Source organism: Acinonyx jubatus, chromosome A1, assembly GCF_027475565.1.
Source record: "Acinonyx jubatus isolate Ajub_Pintada_27869175 chromosome A1, VMU_Ajub_asm_v1.0, whole genome shotgun sequence".
Classification (NCBI taxonomy): Eukaryota; Metazoa; Chordata; class Mammalia; order Carnivora; family Felidae; genus Acinonyx; species Acinonyx jubatus.
This window is the reverse complement of record NC_069380.1, coordinates 2,064,215-2,091,102: the sequence shown is the minus strand read 5'-3', so window position 1 is coordinate 2,091,102 and position 26,888 is coordinate 2,064,215. Positions and strand designations below refer to the sequence as shown.

Genomic DNA, 26,888 nt, shown 5'->3' with positions numbered 1-26,888 from the left:
CGCGGCAATTTCTTGAAATAACACAACAGTGAAGTTTGCCGCATCGACCGACTTCCTTTCGTGAACGACTTCCCCATGCACGCGACACTGTTTGAGAGCGTTTCACCCACAGTAGAACTGCTTTCAAACTCGGAGTCCATTCTTTCAAACCCTGCCCCTTCTTTAACTACTAAGTGTGTGCAATATTCCAAATCCCATGTGGTCACTTCAACAACCTTCACAGCATCGTCAGCGGGAGTGGATTCCAGCTCGAGAAACCACGTTCTCTGCTCAGCCGTGAGAAGCAGTCCTCGCCCGTTCGCGTCCTGTCACGAGATCCCGGCAACGCCGTCCACCTTCAGGCTCCACTTCTGGTCCTGGTTCTCTCGCTGTTCCCACCACATCGGCAGCGACTGCCTCCACTAACGTCCCGAACCCCCGCCCCCCAAAGTCATCCCCGAGGGTGGGAATCAACTTCTGCCAAACGCCTGCTAACATGAATCATGTAAGTACATTAACCACTCAAGAAATAAAGAAATTTTTAGATAAACAAGCAAAACAAGGCTAACTGAGTAAACTGAGACTCTACTTGGGAGTTAGGTCAATTGTTTATCGTCTGTGCTAACAGTTCCCTCACGCCCAAGAGATGCCTGTGTGGCGGAGGAAAGAACAGTATCGGAACACACGGAAGAAGAACAGAGTTAGAAAAGATAACGTGTTGCCTACATTTGCAGGTGCCAGCTGGCCACCTCCATCGGAAGGACTCCTCGTTTCCCCTTCCCATGCACCCATAGGATCTTGAGTGACCACTCTCCAAAATTCTATTCTATTCTACTCTATTCTATTCTATTCTATTCTATTCACTCAATTTCAGGGGCACCTGGGTGACTCAGTTGGTTAAGCCTCTGACTTTGGCTCAGGTCATGATCTCACGGTTCATGGGTTCGAGTCCCTTGTCGGGCTCTGTGCTGACAGCTCAGAGCCTGGAGCCCGTTTCAGATTCTGTGTCTCCTTCTCTCTCTGCCCTCTCCCACTCGTGCTCTGTCTCTCTCTGCCTCTTAAAAATGAATAAATGCTAAAAAAATTTTTTTAATTCTATTTCCATTATTTGTTACCACATCTGTCATTGTAACTCAGTGCACAGAGTTGACTCGCACTTAACCAGTGTTATTTCTTTTCTTTCTTTCTTCCAGACAGTAGGGTGTGTGTTTTTTCCCTTGTGTCTCAAGGCCCAGCTTGTGCCTGAGTTTAACACTCAACAAGCGTTGGCTGAAACCGTATGAATGAATGAATGACAACAAATTGGCCCTGACCAATACATTTTAGAACATATGGGAAAATAAATATAAAGCTAAGGTGGTTATTTCAGGTACATCTTGAGTTAGTCTTGTACTGGGAGCAGCGTAGAAAATCCCCAAAACTTGGTCCACGTTCCAAATTTCATGTGCACAGGACCTGTCATTGCTGAGGCCATGATGTCATCAGAACCTTATAAATAGAATGGCCTCCAATGGGAATTTCCAAGAGGTTATGTTTTAGTTTTGAATTCACTACAAAAGATGTCCTAGTTTCTTGGACCGTGCTTAAAAGGGCAGGTAAAACGGACAAGCAGTAATTACAGAGGTTTGGCATCATTAGGCTGTCTTGACTCCAGTCCAGGTGGCTCCGGGTGGCCTGCCACAGAGTCAAGGCGAAGCTGAGAACGGAGGGAGGGCTCGGCCCCCAGGGAGTGGCTCTGGGTCCCGGGCACCGCTTCCCAGAGAGGAAGCTGAGCGAGTCATCCCCCTTCCCGGGGTGGGGGTCAGTCCCAGCGGGTCAGGGCTGAGTTGAGTGACACGGCAGTGACAGGCAATGCCGAGTGTGGCACTTTTCAGACCCTTAGTCTGAATAAAGCCCATGCCGAATCCCCAGACTTTCGCTCTCCAATCCAGATGATACCGACACATTTCCAGTCATTTAAATTTTGCTCCCACTCTTCATTCTGCCAACACCATTTGCGTCGACTTGAATAAGCTCGAAAAAACATACCTGCTTACGATTCCTATAGAGAGGTCATTCGAGACTGGTGGTTACGTCGGTCGTGTGAAAAGGAAAAGCCGTTCAACAATGCGTGGAGTGGAAGAAAGAAAGCGGTGGCCTTGGTTAGGAAACTCCCCGGTTTCTGAGCTAGTGTAGACAGCAGGTCCCGCCTCCATCCACACTCACCTGGACAGGAGGACACAACGGGAAGGTTTGTGTGTGGCCTTCAGCGTCCTGGCTTTCAAGGGCAGCTGCAGCACTCCCCGCTTGTGCCAATTTGGGCCCATTACCCGCCCTCTTTGAAACGCAGTTTTTCCAAGCGTGTGCTGGAATGCCCACGACTCACACCGTCACCGGGGAGACGGAAGGGAACGACATTTCGGACAAGAGCTGCCACAGACCATGTGACAGAGGTTGCCCGCCTCCTTCCCCGGGGGCTGCTGCAGGCGCCCCGGCCCGGTCCCCCCAGTCCCCGGCTCCCGCTCGCCTCCTCTAGGTGTCCAGCCGGGATCGGGCACCGCGGGAGAATCCGCTGAGGGTTTACGTGCCGGCGGAGGCCCGAGCAGGGCCCGAGGGTCCTGGGGCCTCGGGGCGGTGGTGCCGCGGCCGCTGCCCCTCGTGGGTGGCAAGGCTCCTTCGACCCGCGCTCGGGATCCGACGCACGTTTCCCCCCCGGCCTGGGGGCTCTGGCTCCCGCGCCCGGTCCCGCGACATCCAAGGGCAAGATCCAACGTGCCCTTGCCGCGCGGGGGCCCGGAACAGCTGCGTCTCGCCTCGGGCTCCGGCTGCGGTGCCTCCCCGCTTCCCCGCGGTCTCAACCGTGGCTCTTGCTGACAACGAATTTGGTGTCACGCGCGACCCACCCGGGGCCACTATCCCCGACCCCTACACCAGCGGGCAGTGGGCGTTTTCGGAAGAACGGGGTCAACCGCTTCCAACCACAGTGTGGGCTGCTGGCTGCTCTTCCATGTAACTGATCTTTTTTTTTTTTTTAATTAAAAAAAATTTTTAATGTTCATTTATTTTTGAGAGAGAGAGAGAGAGGGGGGCGCCTGGGGGGCTCAGTCGGTTGAGCCTCCGACTTCGGCTCGGGTCATGATCTCGCGGTCAGTGAATTCGAGCCCCTGGTCAGGCTCTTTGCTGACAGCTCGGAGCCTGGAGCCCGTTTCAGATTCTGTGTCTCCCTCTCTCTCTGCCCCTCCCCTGTTCATGCTCTGTCTCTCTCTGTCTCAAAAAGAAATACATGTTAAAAAAAAAAAAAAAGAAAGAAAAGAAAAAGAGAGAGAGAGAGCATGGGGGAGGGGCAGAGACAGAAGAAGACCCAGAATCCGAAGCAGGCTCCAGGCTCCGAGCCGTCAGCACAGAGCCCCACGCGGGGCTCGAACTCACGAACCGTGAGGTCACGACCGGAGCCGAAGTCAGACGCTCAACCGACTGAGCCCCCCAGGCGCCCCTCTATGTAAACCGTTCTGATTGTATCCGGACAGTGACCCGTCCCCATCCAGTGCTGCTATGCAAGTTGCTCAGGATGTGCTGAGGATTCACTTTGCAGCCCAGAGGGATGATGCATTGTTTGGTTTTAAGTACATCCCTACCTGGTGACATTTTTTCCCTTTTACTTTTGGATAAAAGGAAGTATCCTGTAGTGATTAAGAGCAGAGACTCCGAGGCCCACGGCCTGGATTTGCTCATGGTTCAGTCACCTGCCGGTGTGTGACCTTGGGGGAAGCTAGTGAGCCCCTCCCAGCCTCGTCCTCATCTGTGACAGAGGGGGAATCACAGCAGCCTTGCGAGGTTGCCCAGAGGCCTGAATGGGACCACCTGGTATTGGTGACGCATGTGCCACAGGGCCTGGCACTTAGCGAGTGTGTGTAAGTGATGTGTGTTTGCCATGAGGGTCGTGGGGGAGCTGCTTTTCGTATTTGTGTGAGAGCAGTTTTGCGAGATACAGCCTGGGGAGCTTGGTTTTGACCTTTTATTGGCTTTGACATCATGGTGCGGAACAGAAAGATCCGCTGGGGCGCTTGGGTGGCTCAGTTGCTTGAGTGTCCAACTCTTGATTTCAGCTCAGGTCACGATCTCCCGGGTCGAGGGATCGAGCTCTGCGATGGGCTCCATGCTGGCGTGGAGCCTGCTAAGACTTTCTCTCTCTTGGGGCGCCCGGGGGGCTCAGTCGGTTAAGCGTCCGACTTCAGCTCAGGTCATGACCTCACGGTCCGTGAGTTCGAGCCCGGCGTCGGGCTCTGTGCTGACGGCTCGGAGCCTGGAGCCTGCTTCGGATTCTGGGTCTCCCTCTCTCTCTCTGCCCCTCCCTGGTTCACACTGTCTCTCTCTCAAAAATAAATAACCATTAAAAAAAAGTTAAAAAAATTTTTTTTCTCTCTCTCTCCTTCTGCCACTCTCCCTGGCTGGCGCTCTCTCTCTCTCTCTCTCTCTCTCTCTCTCTCTCTCTCTCTCTGAAAACTAAAAAAAAAAAAAAAAAGATCTGGTCACTTGTACAATGTCAGTCTGCCAAGATGGCAGGGTCCGGGGGTCTCGGAAAGATTACTTGCAGACTCAGAAAACGGCACAGACAACATAAGATGCTCACAGGGGCACGAACCCAGCTTCGCGCCACTCCTGGGATCTCCGTAGCTTGTCTGCAAATGGCGCAGGGACTCCTGATGCTTCTCCGGCGAGGGGCGGTGGGGGCGGGGGGCGGTGGAGGAGGGCTCCCTGAGTCTCGTTGGGTAAAGGCGATTGGCTGGTGAGGAGCCTCGGCTGTTGGGGCGGAAGCTTCCGGAAGCGCTGAGGGGCTACAAGGCGGAAGAGCGACGCGGTCGCGGTGCGAGGGCTCTCCGGCTGCTAGTGCGAGTGCGCCTGTTTGCCCGGCCACCTGCACGGGCTGCCCGGCTGCCCCGGCGGGTCCACGACGTCTCCGCAGCCGCCTGCCACGGGCCGCGTGTCGCCGTGCACTTGGAAGAAGTCGGGAAGTTCACGGTATCGCAGTCTCTCAGGTGAGACTAGCCCGTTACAGCCATTGCTGTCGCCAAGTGCAATCTGAGATCTGGTTGGCCTCGCACACTTGGGCCTCATTACTTTTGTCGCTTTCTCTTACAAGGGCCCTTTCTTCGGGAAGCCAGTTAAAATGTATCCTCCTCATTCCCTCCCCTTCTGGGTCTGTAGCCGGTAGATCTGGGGTCTTTTGCTTGTTTACTCTTTGTAACACGTGACCAGAAGAAGTTGTGTCTAAACTGACACTTCTTTATGTTTAAATCAAATTAATAACATCACATTCCATAGTCATGTGATCTTATTAAAGCATCACATTTATTTTCTAGGTAAAACTATATCTCTAGAAATGTCCGGGGGCATCTGGGTGGCTCAGTCGGTTAAGCAACTAACTCTCGATTTGGGCTCAGGTCATGGTCTCATGGTTTGTGGCATTGAGTGGTGATGGCACGGAGCCTGCTTGGGATTCTCTCTCTCCCTCTCTCTCTGCCCTTCCCCACCCCACCCCCTCTCAAAGTACATCAGTAAACTTTAAAAGAAAAAAAATGTGCAGCATTGTATTCAGAAAGAAATTTTCAGCCTTGCTTGCATTAAAAGCATTTTGCTACACTTACGAGATTATCAACAGAGGGAAGATTTCTTATTAATTGAATAAAGTATAGCTATCAGAAACATACAAAAGCATCATACTTAATGGTGAAACAGTGCAAAATTTTCATTATAGTCAGAAACAAGATGAATATGCTTATTATAATTTCTCTATAGTACATTTTACTGGAATAGCTAATGCAATACAATAAGAAAAATAACTGATGTGTGCATATCAGAACGGAGGATCCAAATTGTAATTATTTGCCAATGATATGATGATCTACGTGGAACATTTAAGGAAGTTGATGGACAAAATACTAGTACTTCTAAGAGAGCTCGGCAAGATAAACAGCTCAAACGGAACAAAGGATTTTGCAAAAAAAAACGTGCAAAAAAAGTGTAACCACATGAAGACACTCTGCATTATTATTCTCAGGAAAAAGCAAATAAAAATGACTACACACACACATTAAAATGACTAGAACTGAAAGGACAATACCGAGTAATGGCAATGATGTAGAGCAACTGTAATTTGAATACACTGCCGGTGGGAGTGTAAAAGGGTACAACAACTTCGGAAACCAGTTTGGCAATCTCTTACCAGGTTTGTGTGTCAGAACTCTGCTGCTCAGTATGCCCCCAAGAGAAATGAAAACATTTGTCCACACAAAGACTTGTGCACAGACGTTCACAGCCCCAAATTAGAAAGACCCCAAATATTTATTCACAGGTGAGTAGGTCAACAACTTGTGGTATATTTATACAATGGAATATACTCAGCTACGTGCAACAACATGGACGAATCTCAAAAATATTTTGCAGAATGAAAAAACAGAAACAGAAAAGTACATAGCATTTGATATCATTTTTTTTGTTTTTAAATTTTAAGTTATTTATTTTGAGAGAGAGACACACACGGGGGGGGGGGGGCAGAGAGAGAGAGAATCCCAAGCAGGCTCTATGCTCAGCACGGAGCCGGACACGGGGCTCGATTCCATGACAGCGAGATCACAACCTGAGCTGGAAATCAAGAGATCGACGCTCAACCGACTGAGCCACCCAGGGGTCCCAGCATTTGATTTTATTTGTAAGAAATTCTTCTTTAAAAAGGCATTCTAATCTCTAAGGGACAGAAAACAGATCGGTGGTTGCCTGGGGTTGAGGGTAAGGAGAGGTTTCAACAAAAGATGGGGAATAAGGAACTTTTTTGGGTTCCTTATGGAACCAATGGTGGAAATGTTTCTTATTTTAATTGCGCTTAAATAGGTGCATTTTGTTGTATGTAAATTATATCGTAGAGATGTTGATTTTTTAAAGTGTCAGCCTTTTGAATTGGATTTTTACGTCCTTTGCCTCTTTTTTCTTTGCTTTTTCTTTTACTTTGTTTTTACTCTTTGCTGAAGATGAACTTCTTAAGGATGTCCATTGAATTGTAAGAGAGGTCAGATGGATCCTTATTGATCCGCCTAATTTAGGGACCTCCTCCTCCCCCTCCCACCTTGATTCTGCCCTGCTTCCTTTTCAGTGACATCTAGTCCTGAGTCTTGACTTCATCCCTTGTGTCTGGACGAGACGTTGGTGTGTGCTTGTTTTTGAGTCAACTCGGCACCCCCTTAGCAAATTTATATACTTTGGGCTTTTCTGTGTTTGGCCCAGGTGGATAGGATTCCTTGCTCTCATCTACACGGTAATCCAGCCCGCTTCCAGTTTGTTGACGCCAGCAGGCTTAGCCAGTGGTCCTGTAGGGAATCGGACGTCTGCCAGGTAGGGTGGGCTCTCTGCTTGGTGTGGGAGGAGGAGGGGAGAAGGCCAAGGAGGGTTTCACAGTATGAGAAATGCTTTAAAAATTGTGCTTGGGGCGCCTGGGCGGCTCAGTCGGTTGAACGTCCGACTTCGGCTCAGGTCATGATCTCGCGGTCTGTGAGTTCGAGCCCCGCGTCGGGCTCTGTGCAGACAGCTCAGAGCCCAGAGGCTGTTTCAGATTCTGTGTCTCCCTCTCTCTCTGCCCCTTCCCCATTGACACTCAGTCTCCCTCTCTCTCTCTCAAAAATACATAAACATTAAAAAAAATTTTTTTTAATTGTACTTGAAAGGGATTGGTTATATTCCTGTGTCAGATCCCGGTCCTTTGTGCTCATTACCGCACTTAACACGTCTGAGAGCGGGTTAAAGGTGGAGCCACATTCTGTGTCTGTTTATTCCTGCTCTTTGCACTCTACTCCACAGAATCTGAACCTCAAGCATTACTGGGCTCGCCCACACTCTGCTCTCAGAGGACTGGAGGGTAAACAGTGAGGACTGAAAATCCTGACCTCCTGGTGCCCTTAAATGCAGAGCAAGCAGGAAAACTACATTGGGGATGTCAGGGAGGGGGAGATGGGAGGAACGAGGGAGGTCAGGGAAGGGGAGATGGGAGGAACGAGGGAGGTCAGGGAGGGGGAGATGGGAGGAACGAGGGAGGTCAGGGAGGGGGAGATGGGAGGAACGAGGGAGGTCAGGGAGGGGGAGATGGGAGGACCGTTTGTTGCGGGGCTGTTAGTGACTCCTGTTTGAAGTGATCTGAGTCGTGGAGGGCAGCCAAATCGCATGGACTTACATAGAAGCCTGCACGAGTGACTGGGGCCAGAGGCTGGGAGGTCCAGTGGGTCTCTGGATTCATTACACCATAAGATTTTAGAGCAGGAGAGGACCTTAAGAGATCACATAGTCCCACCCTCCATTTTATAGATGAATCAATGCGACTTAAGGAATTTAAAAGATATCCCCAATGTCTTGCTGGTTGGTAATTGACTTGAAATGAAAATTATAGTCTCCTCACCGTGAGTGGAGTAATTTTTGCCATCAGACAAGGCTGCTGATTTGTGTGGTTTTATCCTTAGCTTCTTGATGGGTTTTAACTGACACATGTGTCCCATCTAGCCTGACTACAAGCTGACCTCCCCAACTCCTTTTTAAATAAATTGTCAAGGAAATCTGTTCCTGTAAACTGCTTGGTCTTAACCAAAGTCTACTTAACTAATAAAAGAAATTGGGAAGAAATGCCTGCAAAGCAATACCGTGAACCAAATATAGCCAGCGTCCCCAGAGAAAAGCATTTCCAGCTATTGAACTGTAACATAAAACAATACAGTCTCTGAAAGTGTAGGACTTCCATGTGCCTCCTACTCAAGAAGGGACGTGGGTGGACGACGTCCTCGTCTTCTTCCTGTCCTCTCAGAATGCTGTTCCCCCTCACCTCCGAGCTCTACCTGTTTAAGCCGGGGACATGGCAGCTGTTATTCACTTGTACTAAGAACCACTGGAATATCTTGCACATTGGCAAACCGGCCTCCATCTACTTCCACCGGCCTCGATGTGCGTGCGTCGGAGCGACACTAATTGAGGACAGTGCTATGACTGAAAGTGAAAGTCTTGAAAAACTAAGAGAAAATTACTATTTTTAATCAAAACTGCTGAAATAGTACATCTCACTGAAATTTGTTATTTTGGTTTTTTTTTTTGTTTTTTTTTTTCAGTGTATGAAGTTTATTGTCAAATTGGTTTCCATACAACACCCAGTGCTCATCCCAGCAGGTGCCCTCCTCAATGCCCATCACCCACTTTCCCCTCTCCCCCACCCCCCATCAACCCTCAGTTTGTTCTCAGTTTTTAAGAGTCTCTTATGCTTTGGCTCTCTTCCACTCTAACTTCTTTTTTTTTTTTTTTTTTTTTTTTGAAATTTGTTATTTTGAATTTCTGTGCTGTGTTTGATTGTTTAAAAACAACACAGGGGCGCCTGGGTGGCGCAGTCGGTTAAGCGTCCGACTTCAGCCAGGTCACGATCTCGCGGTCCGTGAGTTCGAGCCCCGCGTCAGGCTCTGGGCTGATGGCTCAGAGCCTGGAGCCTGCTTCGGATTCTGTGTCTCCTCCCTCTGCCCCTCCCCTGCTCATGCTGTGTCTCTCTCTGTCTTAAAAATGAATAAAAACATTAAAAATTAAAAAAAAAAATAAAAAAATAAAACAACACAAAATTTGAGGGGCACGTGGCTGGCCCAGTCGGTAGAGCTCGCAGCCCTTGCTCTCGAGGTTGTGAGTTCGAGCCTAAAGTTGTGTATAGAGATGACTTAAAAATAAAAATTTTAGGGGCACCTGGGGCTAGCCAGTTGAGCGTCTGACTTTGACTTCAGTCATGGTCTCGAGGTTTGGGAGTTCAAGCCCCACATCGGGCTCTCTGCTGTCCACGCAGAGCCTGCTTCCGATCCTCTGTCCCCCTCTCTCTCTGCTCCTCTCCCACTCACTCTCTCTCTCTCTCTTTCAAAGACAGGTAAACATTAAAAAATAACAATAACAAAATAAAATCTTTAAGAAAATACAAAATTTGAGATTTCATATAACACTGGAGAGAGAGTTTCCAATCCTAAACAACGAGTGAAGCTAACACATGTCTGAACTTCTTTCACTGAGTGCATTGTGATGGTGACTGGATTGTATTTGTCATCTATTTGAAACTCCAAGCAACCCTGGGTATGTAAATCAAGGGTGTGAAACATAGAGGAACTAATAATAGTTCATGTATGATATTAATTAGTTCACAAGGGATCAAAAATTAAAAAATTAGGTATCTGGGTTATTTTTCATCGTGGTAAAAAAAAACACATAACATTTCTCATCTTAACCATGTTTAAGGATACAGTTCAATAGTGTTAAGTATAGTCATATTGTTGTACTACAGATCTCCAGAATTTTTCATCTTTCAAAACAGAAATTCCATATTGCCTCACTCCAGCCCCCAGCAACCACTCTTCTGCTTTCTGTCTCTTATGAATCTGGCTACTCAAGGTGCCTCCTGTAAGTGGAATCAAGCAGTTTTATCTTTCTGTGACTGTTTATTTTCACTTAGCATAATGCTCTCAACATTCATCTGTGCTGTAACCTGTGACAGGATTCCCTTCTTTTTTAAGGCTGAGTAATATTCCATTGTATGTATATATCACGTTGCTTTTCACCTGTTCATCTGTCAGTGGACGCTTGGGTCCTTGGCTGTTGTAAAACATGCTGCTGTGAACATGGATTTGCAAATATATGTTCAAGATTCTGCTTTCCGTTCTTTTGGGTATAGAACTGGAAGTGGGAATACTGGATCATACGGTAATGCCATTTTTACTTTGTGGGGGAGGTCACCACACCATTTTTCATAGTGGCAGCACCACTTTACATCCCCACCAACAGTGCACAGGGTTCCCTTTTCTTGACATCCTCTCCAACGTGTTATTTCTCATCTTTGTGATAATTGCTATTCTAACAGGTGTGAGGTGATAGCTCATTGCAATTTTGATTTGCATTTCCCTGATGATTTATGAAGTTCAACATACTTTAATGTGCCTGTTGTCCATCTGGATGCTTTCTTTGGAAAAATGTCTATTTAATCCTCTCTCTAATTTTTAATCAGATTGTTAGGTGTTGGGTTGTATGAGTTTGTTACATAGTTTGGAAATTAACCCCTTATCAAATATATTATTTGCGAGATCAAATATATCTCCCATTCAATAGGTTGCCTTTTCATTTTGCTGATTATTTCCTTTGCCGTGTGGAAGATTTTTGGTTTGGTATAGTTCTGTTTTTGTTGCTTTTGCTTTTGGTGTCAGATTCAAAAAGCTGTTGCCAAGACCTGTGTCAAGGAGCTCACTGTCTATGTTTTCTTTTATAGTTTCAAGTCTTCCATTCTCTCTTTTTGTAAAATTTTTTTTTTTAACGTTTATTTATTTTTGAGACAGAGAGAGACAGAGCATGAACGGGGGAGGGGCAGAGAGAGAGGGAGACACAGAATTGGAAGCAGGCTCCAGGCTCCGAGCCATCAGCCCAGAGCCCGACACGGGGCTCGAAGTCATGGACCATGAGATCGTGACCTGAGCTGAAGTCGGACGCTTAACTGACTCAGCCACCCAGGCGCCCCTACTCTTTCCTTTCTAATTTAGGTGACTTTTATTTCCCTTTCTTGTCTAATTACTCTGGCTGGGATTTCCATTACTATGTTGAGTAAAAGTAGAGGGAGTATAGCCTTATTTTTTCCCTGATATTAGTAGAAAAGCTTTTCGCTTTTCAGCACTGAGTATGATGCTAGCCATGGGCTTGTCATATATGGCCTTGATTATGTTAAGGTACATTTCCTCTTTACTTGCTTTGAGAATTTTTAATATATAAATGCGTATATGCTCAGTTTTGTCAAATGATTTTTGTCTTTTCGTTTTGATAACGTGGTGTGTCACATTGGTTGATTTGTGAGTGTCAAACCAAACTTGCATCCCTGCAATCAATCCCACTTGATCCTGGTATACGATCCTTTTCCTGCATTATTAAATGTGGTTTGCTAATACTTTGTTGAGGATATTTGCGTCTGCGGTCATCAGGGATAACGGCCTCAAATTTTCTTTTCTTGTGGCATCCTTGTCTGGTTTTAGTATCAGGTAATGCTGGCATCATGAAATGACTTTGGGAGCGTTTCCTCCTCTTCTATTATTTGGAAGAGTTTAAGAAAGATCGGTATCAATTTTTTGAATGTCTGATAGAATTCACCAGTGAAGTCGTCTGGTCCTGGAAGTTTGTCGGTTTGTTTGTTTGTTTGTTGATTACTGACTCAATCTCCTTTCTGATAATCTGTCTATTCAGATTTTCTGTTTCTTCCTAATTCAGTCTTGGTAGGGTATATGTTTCTAGGAATTTATTCATTTTTTCTATGTTGCCCAATTTGTTGGTGTATAATTATTCATAGTAGTCTCTCATGATCCTTTGTATTTCTGTGGCATCAGTTGTAACATCTTTTTCATATCCAATTTTATTTCAGTCCTCTCTATTTCTTGGTGAATCTACTTGGTGGTTTGTCAATTTTGTTTACCTTTTTGAAGAACCTACTCTTAACTTCATTGATCTTTTCTATTACCTTTTTAGTCTCTATTTCACTTATTTCTACACTAATCTGTTATTTTCTTTTTTTCTACTAACCTTGAGCTTCATTTGCTCTTCTTTTACTGGTTCCTTGAAGTGTAAAGTTAGATTGTTTATTTGAGACTTTTCTTGTTTCTTGAAGTAGGCATTTATTGATAGGAACTTCCCTCTTAGAACTGTTTTTGCTGCATCATAAATTTTGATTATGTTATATTTCCACTATCATGTGTCTCGAGGTATTTTTTTTATTTCTCTTTTGTCCTGTAGGTTTTTCAGTACCATATTTTTAAATCTCCACATATCTGTGAATTTTCCAGTTTTCTTTATGTAGTTGTTCTCTACTTTCATATCATTGTGGTTGGAAAACAAGTTTGATATGGTTTCAATCCTCTTAAATCAATTAAGACTTGTTTTGTAACCTACCACATGATCTATCTTGGAGAATGTTCCATGTGTGCCAGAAAAGAATGTGTATTCTGTTGCCTCTTTATAGAGTGTTCTATATATATATACATATGTCTGTTAAGTCCACTTGGTCTAATGTGTTAAGGCCAATGTTTCCTTACTGATGTTCTGTCTGGATAATCTGTCCAGTGTAAGTGGAGTGTTAAAGTCCCCTCTATTATTGTATTGCTGTCAATTTCTCCCTTTAAGTCTGTTAATATTTGCTTTATATATTAGGTTATTCTATGTTGGGTGCATAAATATTTACAAATGTTGTATTCTCTTGTTGTGTTGACCACCTTAGCATTATGTAATGCTTTTCTTTGCCTTGTTGCAGTCTTTGTTTTAAAGTCAGTTTTGTCTGGGGTTACCTGGGTGGCTCAGTTGGTTACGTGTCCAACTTCGGCTCAGGTCATGATCTCACGGTTCATGAGTTTGAGCCCCACATCGGGCTCTGTGATGACAGCTCAGGGTCTAGAGCCGGCTGTGGATTCTGTCTCTCTCTCACTCTCTCTCTCTCTCTCTGCCTTTCCCCCACTTTGTGCCCTCTCTCTCTCTGTCTCTCAAAAATAAATAAACATTAAAAAAATTTTAAGTCAATTTTATCTGATATAACTACCCAGCTTTTCTTTGGTTTCCATTTGCATGGGATATTTGTCTCCATTCCTTCACTTTCAGTCTGCATGTGCATGTGTCCTTACATCTAAAGTGAGTCTTTTGTAGGGACGCCTGGGTGGCTCAGTCAGTTGGGCATCTGACTCTTGATTTTGGCTCAGGTCTCACAGTCGTGGAATCAAGCCCTGCTTGCATCAGGCTCCACACTGTTAATGCTGAGGATTCTCTCTCCCTTTCTCTCTACCCCTCCCCCTGCTTGTACTCTTTCTCTCTTTCTCTCAAAATAAATAAAAACTTTAAAAAAATAAAATGAGTCTTTTGTAAACAACGAGTCTATTTTTTTTTCCATTCAGCCACTGTATGTATTTTGACTGAAGACTTTAGTCCATTTACATATTTTTTTTTTGATAAGTATGTATTTATTGCCACTTTGTTAATTGTTTTCTGGTTGTTTTTGTAGTTTCTCTCTGTTCTTCTTTTGCTCTCTTTCTTTGTGATTTGATGACTTTCTTTAGTGATGTATTTAGATTCCTTTCTCTTTATGTTTTTGTATTTACTATATGTTTTGGACTTGTGGTTACCATGAGGCTTACATACAAGAATTTATATCTATAATAATCTATTTTAAGTTGATAACAACTTAAATTTGATCAAATTCTAAAGCTCAACATTTTTGCTCTCCTTCCCTCCCCACATTTTATGTTTTTAATGTCAGATTTACATCTTTTTATCTTGTATATCCCTTAACTCATTATTATATTCATAGTTATTTTTACTAGTTCATTTTTTGAGCTGCATGCCAGCTTAATAAGTGATTAGTACACTATCTTTACTATATATTTACCTATCCAATGAGATTTATTCTTTTCTATGTTCTCTTATTACTAACGATCATCTTTTCTTTTCAGCTTAAAGAATTCCCTTTAACATTTCTTGTAAGGCTGGTTTAATGGTGAACTCCTCTATCTTTTGCGTCTGGAAAATTATTTATCTCTCCCTCAATTCTGAATGATAACTTTGTCAGGTAGAGTAGGTTGAAGTTTTTTTTGGTTGGAAGTTTTTTCTTTCAGCGCTTAGAATATATAATGCCGCTCACAAGTGCCATCACAGTTTCTGCTGGAAAATCTGCTGAGTGTCTTTTATGGGGATTCCTTTGTATATGTAAGAATTTTTCTTCTCTCCTTGCTTTTAGGATTCTCTGTTTTTGTTTAATTGTTGACATTTTAATTATAATGTGCCTTGATGTGGGTCTCTTTAGATCCTCTTGTTTGGAATACTTTAGGCTTCCTCATTCTGGATGTCTGTTTCCTCTTCTGGGTCAGGGAAGTTTTCAGCCACTATTCAAATAAGATTTCTTCCTCCTTTCCTCTCTCTTCTTCTGGGAGCCCTATAATACAAATTTAATCGGTTTCATGTTGCTCCATAAGTCCCTTGAGCTGTCTTCACTTTTTTTTTCATCCTTTTTTCTATTTGCTGCTCCAATCAGGTGAGTTCCACTGCCTTGCCTTTGAGTTCACTGATCCTTTCTTTGCTTCATCTAGTCTGTTGTTCAACCCCTCTAGTGTACTTTTCATTTCAGTCATTGTGTTCTTCAGCTCTGTGACTTCTATTTTATAGTTTCTTATGTTTTCTGTCTGTTTTGAATTTCTCACATGTTCATCCATTTCCTTTCCCCAGTTTGGTGAGCATCTTTATGACCATGACTTTAAAGTCTTTATCAGGTAAATTACTTATCTCTGTTTAATTAAGGTTTTTCTCTAGGTTTTATCTTGTTTTTTCATTTGGCACATACTCCTCTATTTCTTCATTTGGCTTGACTCTCTGTATTGGTTTCTATGCTGTTGAGACTTCTCTCCCAGTCTTGAAGGAGTGGCCTTGTATAGGAGATATACCTTTTTGTTCAACCCTGTCCCATCTCTTGGTTGTCTCTCAAACCTTTGTGTTTGTCCAAGCAGTCTATTATATTTTTAGTAGCTCCCTATAGTTACATATGTGCCTAGACTTGTCAATATCCCAAAGGGGAGGGTCTTAGCACCTAGATTCAGGCTGATTGGAAGTCAGACCCTCAGTCATCAGCTTTTAATTGTTTGCAAATATATATACAGTCTGTAGTTACCACAATCATAAGCCCCACTGGCCACCAGAGCCAGGAGATCTAGAGGTGCCTTCTGGGTGGCAATTATAAAAATTGGGGCTCCACATGAGAGTATAACCTCTTTTGTGGAGATGCTAGCAAGCTGGAGAAAGAAGAAAAGTGGCAAGATGACATCTACAGCCTATGCTCCTTGAGAGCAGCCCTGTAGGCGATAAGACATCTGCCAAATCTAAAGCCTGCCCCTCAGGCTTTTCTGTTTCTATTTCTGTTTTTTTTTTTTTTGTTTTTATAATAGTGGCCGTCCTAATGGATGTGAAGCGATATCTTGTTGTGGTTTTGGTTTGCATTTTCCTAATGATTAGCTATGTTGAGCATCTTTTCATATGCTTTTTGGCCAGGCATGTGGTTTTAAACTATTATGGAGTGTCAAATTGTAGCTGTTTTCAGCCAATCTGTGTGTCATTTATAAGACTATATAACAAAAAAAATCCCACAAAACAATCTGAAGACGAAAGAGCTTTTGAAGGTGACTCAGAAGTTAAGCACATGTCATTTCAGTTGGGTTCAATTGACTTGGAGATCTTCATTGTGTGCCCAAAGCACACAGCCCTCCTAATTCAATGTTTAAGTAAGCTGATGAATACTAAGTAAAGACCTCTGAAAGGAGAAAGGATGTTTTATTACATATAATAAACTCCAGGTCTACATGGCCTAGATGGTTTCATGGGTGCATTCTTCCATCCATTAAAGAAGAAAAAAAGACCAACTACACACAAACTCTTCTAGGAAATAGAGCACTTTCCAACTCATATTATGAGGCTGGCATTATTCTGATACCAAAGCCAGACTTTATATATAAATACACATCTTATGTATATGTATTTATTTATACGTATGCATTTTATGCACCTGTATGTACAAAATTTTATAGGCATACTCCTTCTTCTTTTTCTTCTTCAGTCATCCATTACAAACCAAGGGAAAAAGAATGGTCTTTTAATGCATTTCACATCTTTTCTTCGTGGCTGGAGATGCCAAGGATAGAAGTATAGCATTAGTGACATAGGCTACTCCTGGGTCGACCCACATAAATTGTACCCAATGCTCAGACCCTAGTCTTTTGAACTGGTTGCCCACCGTCTGAAAAAGGAAAAAGTTCCTAAGGCAACGTAAATTAAGAGGTTGACATGCCTTAAAGGAGGCCTATTAAGGATAAAAATATACCGTTGGAGCTTCTTCTGATAAACAAAGTAAACAAAACCATGGGATAGATCCATTAGGAGGCATTTGTGAGACACGCAGACTCTGAGAATTGGTGCTTTGATGAATGAGAAGGGCAGGGAAAGATTGCAGGGTTAGTTTCCACTTGAGCAGGGTGAGTTTCCACCTGGGTATCTGAAGTCAGAGCCAGCACATCTAACGGTATTGATGGTGTGCAGTGTTTCTCGGAGTTTGAAGGGTGGGCTGCACTATCTCTAAAAGTGGGTTTTTCTTTACAGAGTGCAACAGCGATCTCATCCCTGAGTAGATAGCACTCCAGACAAGGGTGGGATTCCCAGGATGCTTTCCATCAGTGCATCGAGAGGACTGATAGGGCTGTCCACCGATGTGGAATTTCCTTGGGATCACACTATAGTTCTTGGCCTGTTTCCCTGACTCCAGCTTAGCTAATTGATGGTAGGGGAATCATTTTATTCGAATTTGCATTTACTTTTTCATACCTGATCCTTTGGCACCCAGTTAGTGCCCAATACATAGAGTGTGCATAGTTGGAGATCTTAAGAAACTTCTCAATCCCCCGAGGACTTCATCATAGGAGAGACATTCCCCTGTGGGTCCTATGAGTAGATGGGCATCTGTGGTTTTCTCCAGAGCCCCCTGAAGCCCATTCATCATTCATTACTTAGTAATGATTTGTCTCTTGAGCCTAACAGAGCAGTTTTCCACTGTGGGTCCCCATTGTGGCTCAGCACATCCACAGACACTTAGAAGGGAAACTTGGCTCATTCCAACCCTGGGGTCCCCGTCTGATTGGTTCTGGCCTGAAGGCCAGTTCTCAGCATTACGTTCTTCCCTTCTGTTTCCTGGTTTCCCCGAGCCCTCAATGAGGAGCTCATCTTCTGCGCTGTTTGGCCAAAGTCCAGGCTTTCAGCTAAGGGCCCAGGACTTTGGGAACTGAAGAGATTAGAATTATTTAAGGGTAGCATGTCAGTAAATAGCAGGGACTTCTATTTAAAATGTCTAAATAAGTTTATTAACACCTACTGTTTTTTAGTACACAGGTTAGATTTCTGTAACAAAAAGATTTAAAAAACAAAGCCCTGAATGATATAGATGTTCCTTTCTTTTTCATATAAGAGTCCAGATATAGTAGTCTAGGCTTGTGGGACAGTTTGCCATCCCACGTTTGATGAAGGTTCTGGTTGTTGATGTTTTCCTGCTAAAGAAAAGCAGAAAAAAGAGATAGAGGAAGGCTTCACCCAGTGTTTTTTAAGTGTGGGAATCCCAGGGTGAGAACCTAACACAGAGCCACGGTGAGCCACAGGCAAGTCTCAGGCTGCCCATGTAGGACCCTGCTAAAATCCGTACCCCAGGCCCCTGACCATTCCTTCCTCCCCCCTTCACACCAGGACGCTCGCTTCCCCTGTAAAACAAAATACTTGAATTGTCTCTAAAGGTGACATTTTGCTTCCTGCTTCTGTGCCGTTGTACTTGCTCTCCCGGTGGAAAACTCCTCCTCCCCTGCCAAAGCCAAGCCCTACTCATCCCTCCAGGTGGGAGGGCCCCTGAAGTAGCAAACCTACTACACCAGTGCTCCTTATATCCTGAACAGCACCCACTGCTCACACCACAGCCCTGGCAGTCATCCTGCCTCACCCCCACATCTGACCCATCACCGAGCCCTGTCAGTTCCATGTCCCAAAGAGCTCTCGAATGGCTTCTCTCCCCCTCAACTGCCAACCGCTATTGGAGCCTCCAAACTGGGATGTGTTTAAGAGTGAAAGGTGCTCCAACAGATGGCAAGAGAGGACAACAGGCATAAACTTGGTCGGTTCTAGGCAAACCCGGGTCTGGGGAATAGGATGTAGGGTTGCCCTAGTTTCTAGCCCGGTTTGGGTCTCCAGCTCTCTTGCCTGGTCTCATTGTTTCCAGGCTTGCCGCCTCCATTCCTTTCTCCACACAACAGCCCGAATGCTCTTATGTGTTTTTTTTTTAAATACATAAAGCTAGTCATGGCATTCCCTGCTTCAAATCATTTAGTGCCCCTTAGTCGTCTTAAACTCTCAATGATGTTATTGTCATCACATCCTAAGTGGTTGATTGGTTTTGACATTTTAGTTTCAATGATGGGACATTCTTGCCTTAACAATAACTCTGGTGCTGTTAATTCCCGACCTTTTTTGTGATTACTTTATATCTTAGAGTTTTCATTGGCAATTTAGCTGTAGATTTAGTTAATTAATAAAGCAGCGAACTTAAAAAAATAGATGATGGAAGTAGGTCATCTTCCAATGGCTCCCCTGTGCCTTCAGGACAAAATGCAGATCAATTAATGCAGTGTTCTAGGTTCTCTGTGACTGGCTCCTGCCTACCTCGTTAGCCATACCTTGTCTCTCTAGCCAGGCCCCCAAATATTCCATCTCCTGGCCCTGAGCCTTTGTACTATGTTTATTCTGCCTGAAGACTATCCCCATGTACCTGTACCGAGCAGATTTCTATTGCCACTTCAAGTCTCAGTGTAGACATCATTTACTGTCGGAAGCTAGATATGCCAGTATGTTACATCATATTCCCGTGTGATAATTGTCCAACTGTTTGGTGTCATCCGGGGTAGTCTGCAGGTTCTGTGAAGGGAAGGCCTGCATCAGTTTTGTTCACTGCTCTATCCCTAGCCCTTAGCCGGATGGCCCTGGTCCCTCGCGGTCTTTGGTCAAGTGTCTGTGTTTTCTGAGTCCTCCTTGTCCCTTCTCTCAGCCACCTCCACATCCCTTTCATGCTGTGCTGGGAAGGACTGCATGGTGCTGTCCTTAAGCCATCTGCTCAGGAACCTCACCCGGCCAGGCCACTGTACAACTCTGGTGCCTTGAGGGGCCTGGGAGTCCTCAGAGGGCCTTATGGCCTCCCCGAGATGTGGGATCCCCTCGGTCCTTTCCAAGGCTGCCGTCAGCTTTCATCTAGGCTGAGCCAGACTGCTTTTTGGAGACACCATCAAAGGGTGACTCCATGGCTCTTGTCTTCATCTCGGAAGTTCATCCTCTCCCCGGTGACCTTTAATCTCCTCTTAGGTAGAACTTGCTCTTACATCATCACAAAATTTTCCTGAATCCGTTGTTTATGGCATAAACTTGGCGCGTTTGGCCTTCAAACTGGCTTTTGGTAACTCAAAAAATATGCTCTCTCAAAGCTTCTGTCTCTGTCATGAGCGTCAAAAGTCTATTTTGATGACACGTTACTTTGAGTTGTGGCCCTCTCAATGGCAGTAAACATGTCTCATGATCCGGATGTAAAGATGGAAGGGAATGTGGGATAAAAAGGAACTAATGAGAATGAGTTCATAAGTTAAAATACCGCCTGGGTGGCTCAGTCAGTTCAGCATCCGACTTGGGCTCAGGTCATAATCTCACGGTTCATGCGTTTGAGCCCCACGTCAGGCTCTGTGCTGACAGTTCAGAGCTGGGAGTCTGGCTCAGATTCTGTGTCTCCCCCTCTCTCTGCCTCTCCCCCCTCAAAAATAAATAAATATTTTAAAAATTTAATGAAAAAATATTGCCTGTATACAGACACAACAAACACAGACACTTTTAACAATAACATGGGGTTGTATGCACAGGAATTCCCATTTCCAGGAATTTGTCCTACAGAAAATGCTTACAAAATAAGGCAAAAATAAATGGATAAGGATGTTTTACAGCATTTTTAAAGTAATAGTGAAAATCATAAACAAACTAAATGTCCATCAAGAGGGACTGGTTAAAAAAATGTTCCCTCGTGGGAACATAAAATGGAATTTTGTACAGTTGTTTGAAGAAATGAGATAACTTTAACTGACATGGAAAAGCGTCCATGATATGTTAAGTCAAAAGAGAAACTTGCAAGGGTGCCTGGGTGGCTCAGTCAGTTAAACATCGGACTTTGGTTCAGGTCATAATCTCGCAGTTTGTGAGTTCGAGCCCCGCATCGGGCTCTGGGGCTGACAGCTCAGAGCCTGGAGCCTGCCTCAGATTGTGTGCCTCCCTCTTCCTCCTCCTCCCCTGCTAGTGTTCTGTCTCTGTCTCTGTCTCTCTCTCTCTCTCTCTCTCTCTCAAAAATAAATAAACGTTTAAAAGTTTTAAAAAAAGAGAAACTTGCAAGCAGTAATGTCTAAACATTTGTATGTGACCAGAAGATGCCTATTAAGAGAATATACAAGGTATTATGTTAAGTGAAATAAATCAGAGAAAGGCAAATACCATTTGATTTTACTCATATGTGGAATTTAAGAAACAAAACAAGGAAAAAAAAGAGATAAACCAAAAACCAGACTCCTAAATACGGAAAACAAACTGGTGGTTGCCAGAGGGGGACGAGTGGGGCTGAATGAAACAGCACACCCATGTTGATGAGCACTGAGTAATGTATAGAATTGTGGAATCAATATGTTGTATTGCAACTAATCTAATACTGTATGTTAACCATAGTTCAGTAAAAACACAAATAAATAAATAAATACAAATGGGTTGAACTTTCACTCTATATGCGGAAGTTCGGAATATTCTAAGTATTTCAGGAATGAGTAGGGAACCTAAATTTCTCTTGATCATTTCTGTATCCAAATCCCTATATAGCTGCATGCAAGTTACCTGCGTTTTGCTACCTGTACATGTGGACACAATTTGACAGCTACTTGGAGGTGTTCTTGATCCCTGTTCTTTTACTGAACGGACTACAAGGTGATGTGTTTGGACTTTTGTAAAAAGTTGGTAGCCGTGCTGGCGGTGGTAGGAGGGGGTAGAGTGGTTTCACATTGCAGCAGAGCAAATTAAATACACTCTTAGACTCAGCCGTTAGAAACACCCAGGAAGCATCACAGAATCCTATGTTTGGGGCCTTCAAGCAGTGAAATCAGAAGTTCCGGTGGTGGAGCTCAAGCATCAGGTTTCGTTTTTTTTTCATTGACCTAGGTTATGCTAATATGCAACCAGGTTTGAGAACCACTGAATAAGTCCATTAAAGTACTCTAAGCGTGTGGTTTTTCATACGAAGAAAGTTCATCAAGAGATTTTTGGGAGCCCTGGGTGGGTCAGTTGGTTGAGCTACAGACCCTTGATCTCGCCTCAAGTCATGATCTCACGGTTCCTGGGACTGAGCCTCGTATCCGACTCAGTGCTGACAGTGCAGAGCCTGCCTAGGATTCTCTCTCTCTCTCTCTGTCCATCCCCTGCTTGCTCACTCTCTTTTAAAATAAATTAAAAAATAAACATTTTTAAAAAAGATATTTTTGTAAATAAACATAGTTTCTCCCAGAGAAACACCCCCTTGCCTACTTTCCTGGCTTTAATAAAAAGCTTTCTTTCTACCATATTTGATTGACTTATTGTTTCATATGTTTCATATGTATTTCCTTTACTAGTTTCTAAGCTTTGTGGACAAGGTTAAGATATTTGTCTTATTCGTTATGGCTTCTCTCTCTCTCTCTCTCTCTCTCTCTCTCTCTCACAAACACACACACACACTCCACAGTTTCTGAGACATGTAGGTCACCCAATAAACGTTTGTTGAATCAATAAATTTAGAGTTTCAGAAAATTTGTAACAAAAAATAATGCTTTCTCCATGTAAAATTGATGTAGAAAGAGTAAAAAAAAATAACTACTAATTTATATTAGTAGTTAATATTTTTATTAAGTAAAAGGCTTCCATTAGAGTTTAGAAATATACATTTACATTATCAGTAACTTTGAAAAAATCTATACGAGAAAGAGGAATTGAGTGCTATTAGTGGAGATGGAGGCGATGGGAACTTTACTCCCATTGGCATTATCTGAGTTTCTTTTTACAATGGGCATTCAATATCTTTACAATATTTTAATTCAGTTAAAAACTACCTTTACACTGATAAATAACCTGAGGAAAGTCATAGGATACAAATCAATGTACAGAAATCTGTTGCATGCCTATACACCAATAATGAAGCAGCAGAAAGAAAAACTAAGAAAACAATCCCATTTACCATTGCACTGAAACCAACAAAATATCTAGGATTGAACTTAACCAAGGAGGTGAAAGACCTGTACTCTGAAAATTAGAAAATACTGATGAAAGGCATTGAAGACAACACAAAGAAATGGAGATATTCCACGCTGATGGGTTGGAAGAACAAATATTGTTAAAATGTCTATACTCTTCAAAGCCATCTACACATTTAATGGAATCCCTATCAAAATGCCAACAGCATTTTTTTTTTCACAGAACTGGAACAAACAATCCTAAAATTTGTATGGAACCACAAACACACAGACCCCAAATAGCCAAAGCAATCTTGAGAAAGAAAAATGAAACTGGAGGCGTCGCAATTCCAAATTTCAAGTTACGTTATGAAGTGATAGTAATTAAAACAATACGGTACTGGCATAAAAAGAGATACATAGATCAGGGAATAGAACAGAAAACCCAGAAATAAATTCACAATTATATTGTCAATTCATCTTTGACAAAGGAGAAATAAATATAAGATGGGAACAAGACCGTCTCTTCAACAAATGGCATTGGGAAAAATGGACAACTACATGCAAAAGAATGATGCTGGAACACTGTCTTACCCTGTACACAAAAATAAACTCAAAATGGATTAAAGACTAAGTGTAAGACCTGAAACCGTAAAAATCCTAGAAGAGAGAACAGGAAATAATCTCTGACATCGGCTGTAGCAACATTTTTCTAGATGTGTCTCCTGAACAAGGAAAAGAAAAGCAAAAATAAACTCTTGGGACTACATCAAAATAAAAAGTTTCTGCACAGCAAAAGAAACAACCAATAAAACTAAAATGTAATCTATGGAATGGGAGACGGTATTTGCAAGTGACATATCTAATAAGGGTTAATATCCTAAATAGAAAAAGACCTGATACAACTCAACATCCAACAAAACAAATAATCCAATTAAAAAATGGGCAGAAGACAAGAACAGACACTTCTTCAAAGAAGACATCCAGATGGCCAACAGACACATGAAAACATTCTCAACATCATTCATCGTCAGGGAAATATAAATTAAAACCACAATGAGATGTCACCTCACACCTATAACAATGGCCAAAATCCAAAACACAAGACACAATGATTGTTGGTGAGGATGTGGAGAAAAAGGAACCCTCATGCATGCACTATTGGTGGGAATGCAGACTGTTGCAGCCACCATGGGAAACAGTATGGACCTTCCTCAAAAAATTAAAAATAGAACAACCCTACGATCCAGGAATTGCACTACTGGGGATTTACTCAAAAAATACAAAAACACTAATTCAAAGGGATACATGCACCCCGATGTTTATAGCAGCATTATCTACAATAGCCAGATTATGAAGCAGCTCAAGTGTCCATCGATAGATGAATGGATAAAGAAGATGTAGCATGTATACAATGGAATACTACTCAGCCATAAAAAAGAATGAAATCTTGCCATTTGCAATGACATAGATGGAGCTAAAGAGCATAATGCTGAGCAAACTAAGTCAAAGAAAGACAAATACCATATGATTTTACTCACATGTGGAGCTTAAGAAAAAAAAATAAATGAGCAAAGGGAAAAAGAGACAGAAACCAAGAGACTCTTAACTATAGAGAACAGACTGATTTGGGGCAGGAAGGAGCTAGGTGGGGGAATGGGTGAAATAGGTGCTGGGGATTAAAAGGTACACTTATCACGATGAAAAAAATAAAACAAAATAATTTAAATTTTTTTCATAATAAAAATTACCTTTATAAGCTGCTTTTATCATATACAACATATTGGGAACATCTTCATTCGTAACGGAAATATAGTATCCCATCCCAGGTTTGCACCAAAAATATTAACTTTCCTGCGTTTAGGTTTTCTCTAATATTTTAAAACATTAACACATTTTTTTAATATTTATTTATTTTTGAGAAAGAAGGGGTGGTCAGGGGCAGAGAGAGAGGGAGACACAGAATCCAAAGCAGGCTCCAGGCCCCGAGCTGTCAGCACAGAGCCCGATGCGGTGCTTGAACTGATGAACCATGAGATCATGACCTGAGCTGAAGTCAGATGCTTAACTGACCGAGCCACCCAGGCGCCCTTCTTTGCAAATTTCTGATGAAGAAAGTGGGTAACGTTTCTCACTGTAGCCCGATGTAATGTCACTTAGCAAGTTTCCCTGTCCCCTCTATTTCCCAGAAATCGGTAGTTAGATTGAGATGTGGGATCAGGTTTAAGTTTTAAATTTTTGGCAAGAATACTTCACAGGTGGTAGTGTGTCCTTTCACACAAAGGGTCTGCTTGTCTGTCTTTTTTTGTGTGTTTACCAGCCAGTGATGCTTCTTGCCTAGAGCCCATGCAAAGGTCACAGAGTGGTGACACTCGGACTTGTCTTCTCCATTTATTAGCTGGAATACTTTGTCAATAGAAGCCTCCGCTTGTCCCTCTCTGATTAGTCAGTACTACAGTTCATACTGGAATGGCAGAAATAAATACCTAATTCTTTCCTTTTATTTACGAGTCTTGAAAATAAACGTGTCCCTAGAATTCTCTGAAGGTGACCAATGAAGGTGTTACCATTGCCGTTTTTAGTATCCTTTTGAATTCATAGATGTAGACATTTGTAAAGTGTTTCCATCCAATGCAGTAAAAGTCCTCACAGTTGCTCAAACTGTCCTTTTTTTTTTTTTTTTTTTTTTGGTCTATGGGAGCTTTCAATGCTATCCCGGGTTTTCTGGACTGAACCCTTGAAGTCGAGCCAATTCTTCCTGCTTGGCACAGGAAGATATTCCACTCACCCTAAATCCGATTGTGTCACAGACCGAGGAAGGTGGGAGGAAACGAATAAATAAAAAATGAACAAAAGCCCTCAGCTTGACTGGAAGAAGTCCTGGGGTGGGGGGCAGGGGGGAGAGTCAGAATATCTAGGTTTCAGTCCTGGCTCTGTAGCCAGCTGGGTATTTCATTTCAGACAATCGGTGACTCTGATTCTCCGATTCTCTTTTTAATTTCTTCTCATTTGTCCTAGGAGGATAATAATAGCAGGAACCACAATAGTACTGAGAATGATAACAGTGGCGGCTTCAGCGAGTTTCTGAGACGACAGAGCATCTGTGTGAGGCCGCCTTGTCAACTGCACGCAAACAATATGCTGTCCCCGTCGCTCCTTCAGCCTCTTGCCTCCAAAAATGCGCTGCACCAGTGCAGGTGTTCACTGTCTCCCTGAATTGTCTAGCAGTCTCTCGGAAATGCTCTCTCGAGAGGGGTCTCAAGCCGCCTTTCTAAGGTACCGGTGAAAACAAGACTGGCGAGGAGGGGGCTCTGGGCCTCAGTGCCCGGAAGGGCGTGGGGAAGCGGGCACGGGCATGTGATGCTGCTGAGAGGCTCCAGCAGTAGGACTGCTCCGAGAGGTCATTAGCCAGTATGCAGCACACTTTAAAAAAGTTAGCATTCCTTCGATTCAGCAACCCTACCTCCTAGAGGGAATAATTACACAAAGGAGGTACGATGTGTCTGTGAGAATGCCTGTCAGGGCGATTTATAAAGTCTTACAAATTGGAAAGACTCTAAATATACCAGTAGTTAAGTAAATTATGACACGCCCATTAAATAAAATGGAATACGGTACCAAAACTGAAAATAATTTTGTAGGTCTGTATTGACCGACCTGAGACATATTTGTGATCTATTCCTAAATTTAAACAAATGAAGCCTGAGGAGAGGCTCAGGGGAAGCTGCTAGGGTGCCAGCAGCGTTCAATGTCTTGGCCTGGGTGGTGACGACACAGGTGGACCCGTATGTAGGGGTGTATGTATGTATGAAGGAAGGAAGAAGGAAGGAAGGAAGGAAGGAAGGAGAGAGAAGGAGAAGGAGGAAGGAAGGAAGGAAGAAGGGAGGAGGAAGAAAGAAGGAAGGAAGAAGGGAGGAGGAAGAAAGAAGGAAGGAAGAAGGGAGGAAGGAAGAAGGAAGGAAGGAAGGAAGGAAGGAAGGAAAGGAGGGAGGAAGAAGGAAGGAGGAAGGAAGGAAGGAAAGGAGGGAG

At 43.4% G+C, this 26,888-nt stretch overlaps 1 protein-coding gene across 1 annotated transcript; it reads left to right on the top strand.

Annotated features, from left to right (window-relative positions):
- The first annotated feature begins 475 nt into the window (after positions 1–475).
- On the top strand, positions 476–26,616 carry LOC128311689 (uncharacterized). The gene is made up of 5 exons (XM_053202633.1): positions 476–484; positions 2,495–2,921; positions 4,753–4,994; positions 7,237–7,344; positions 25,878–26,616. The coding sequence occupies exons 1-5, from the start codon at positions 476–478 to the stop codon at positions 26,073–26,075; spliced, it is 984 nt and encodes a 327-aa protein (XP_053058608.1). The 3' UTR covers positions 26,076–26,616.
- Positions 26,617–26,888: the final 272 nt, after the last annotated feature.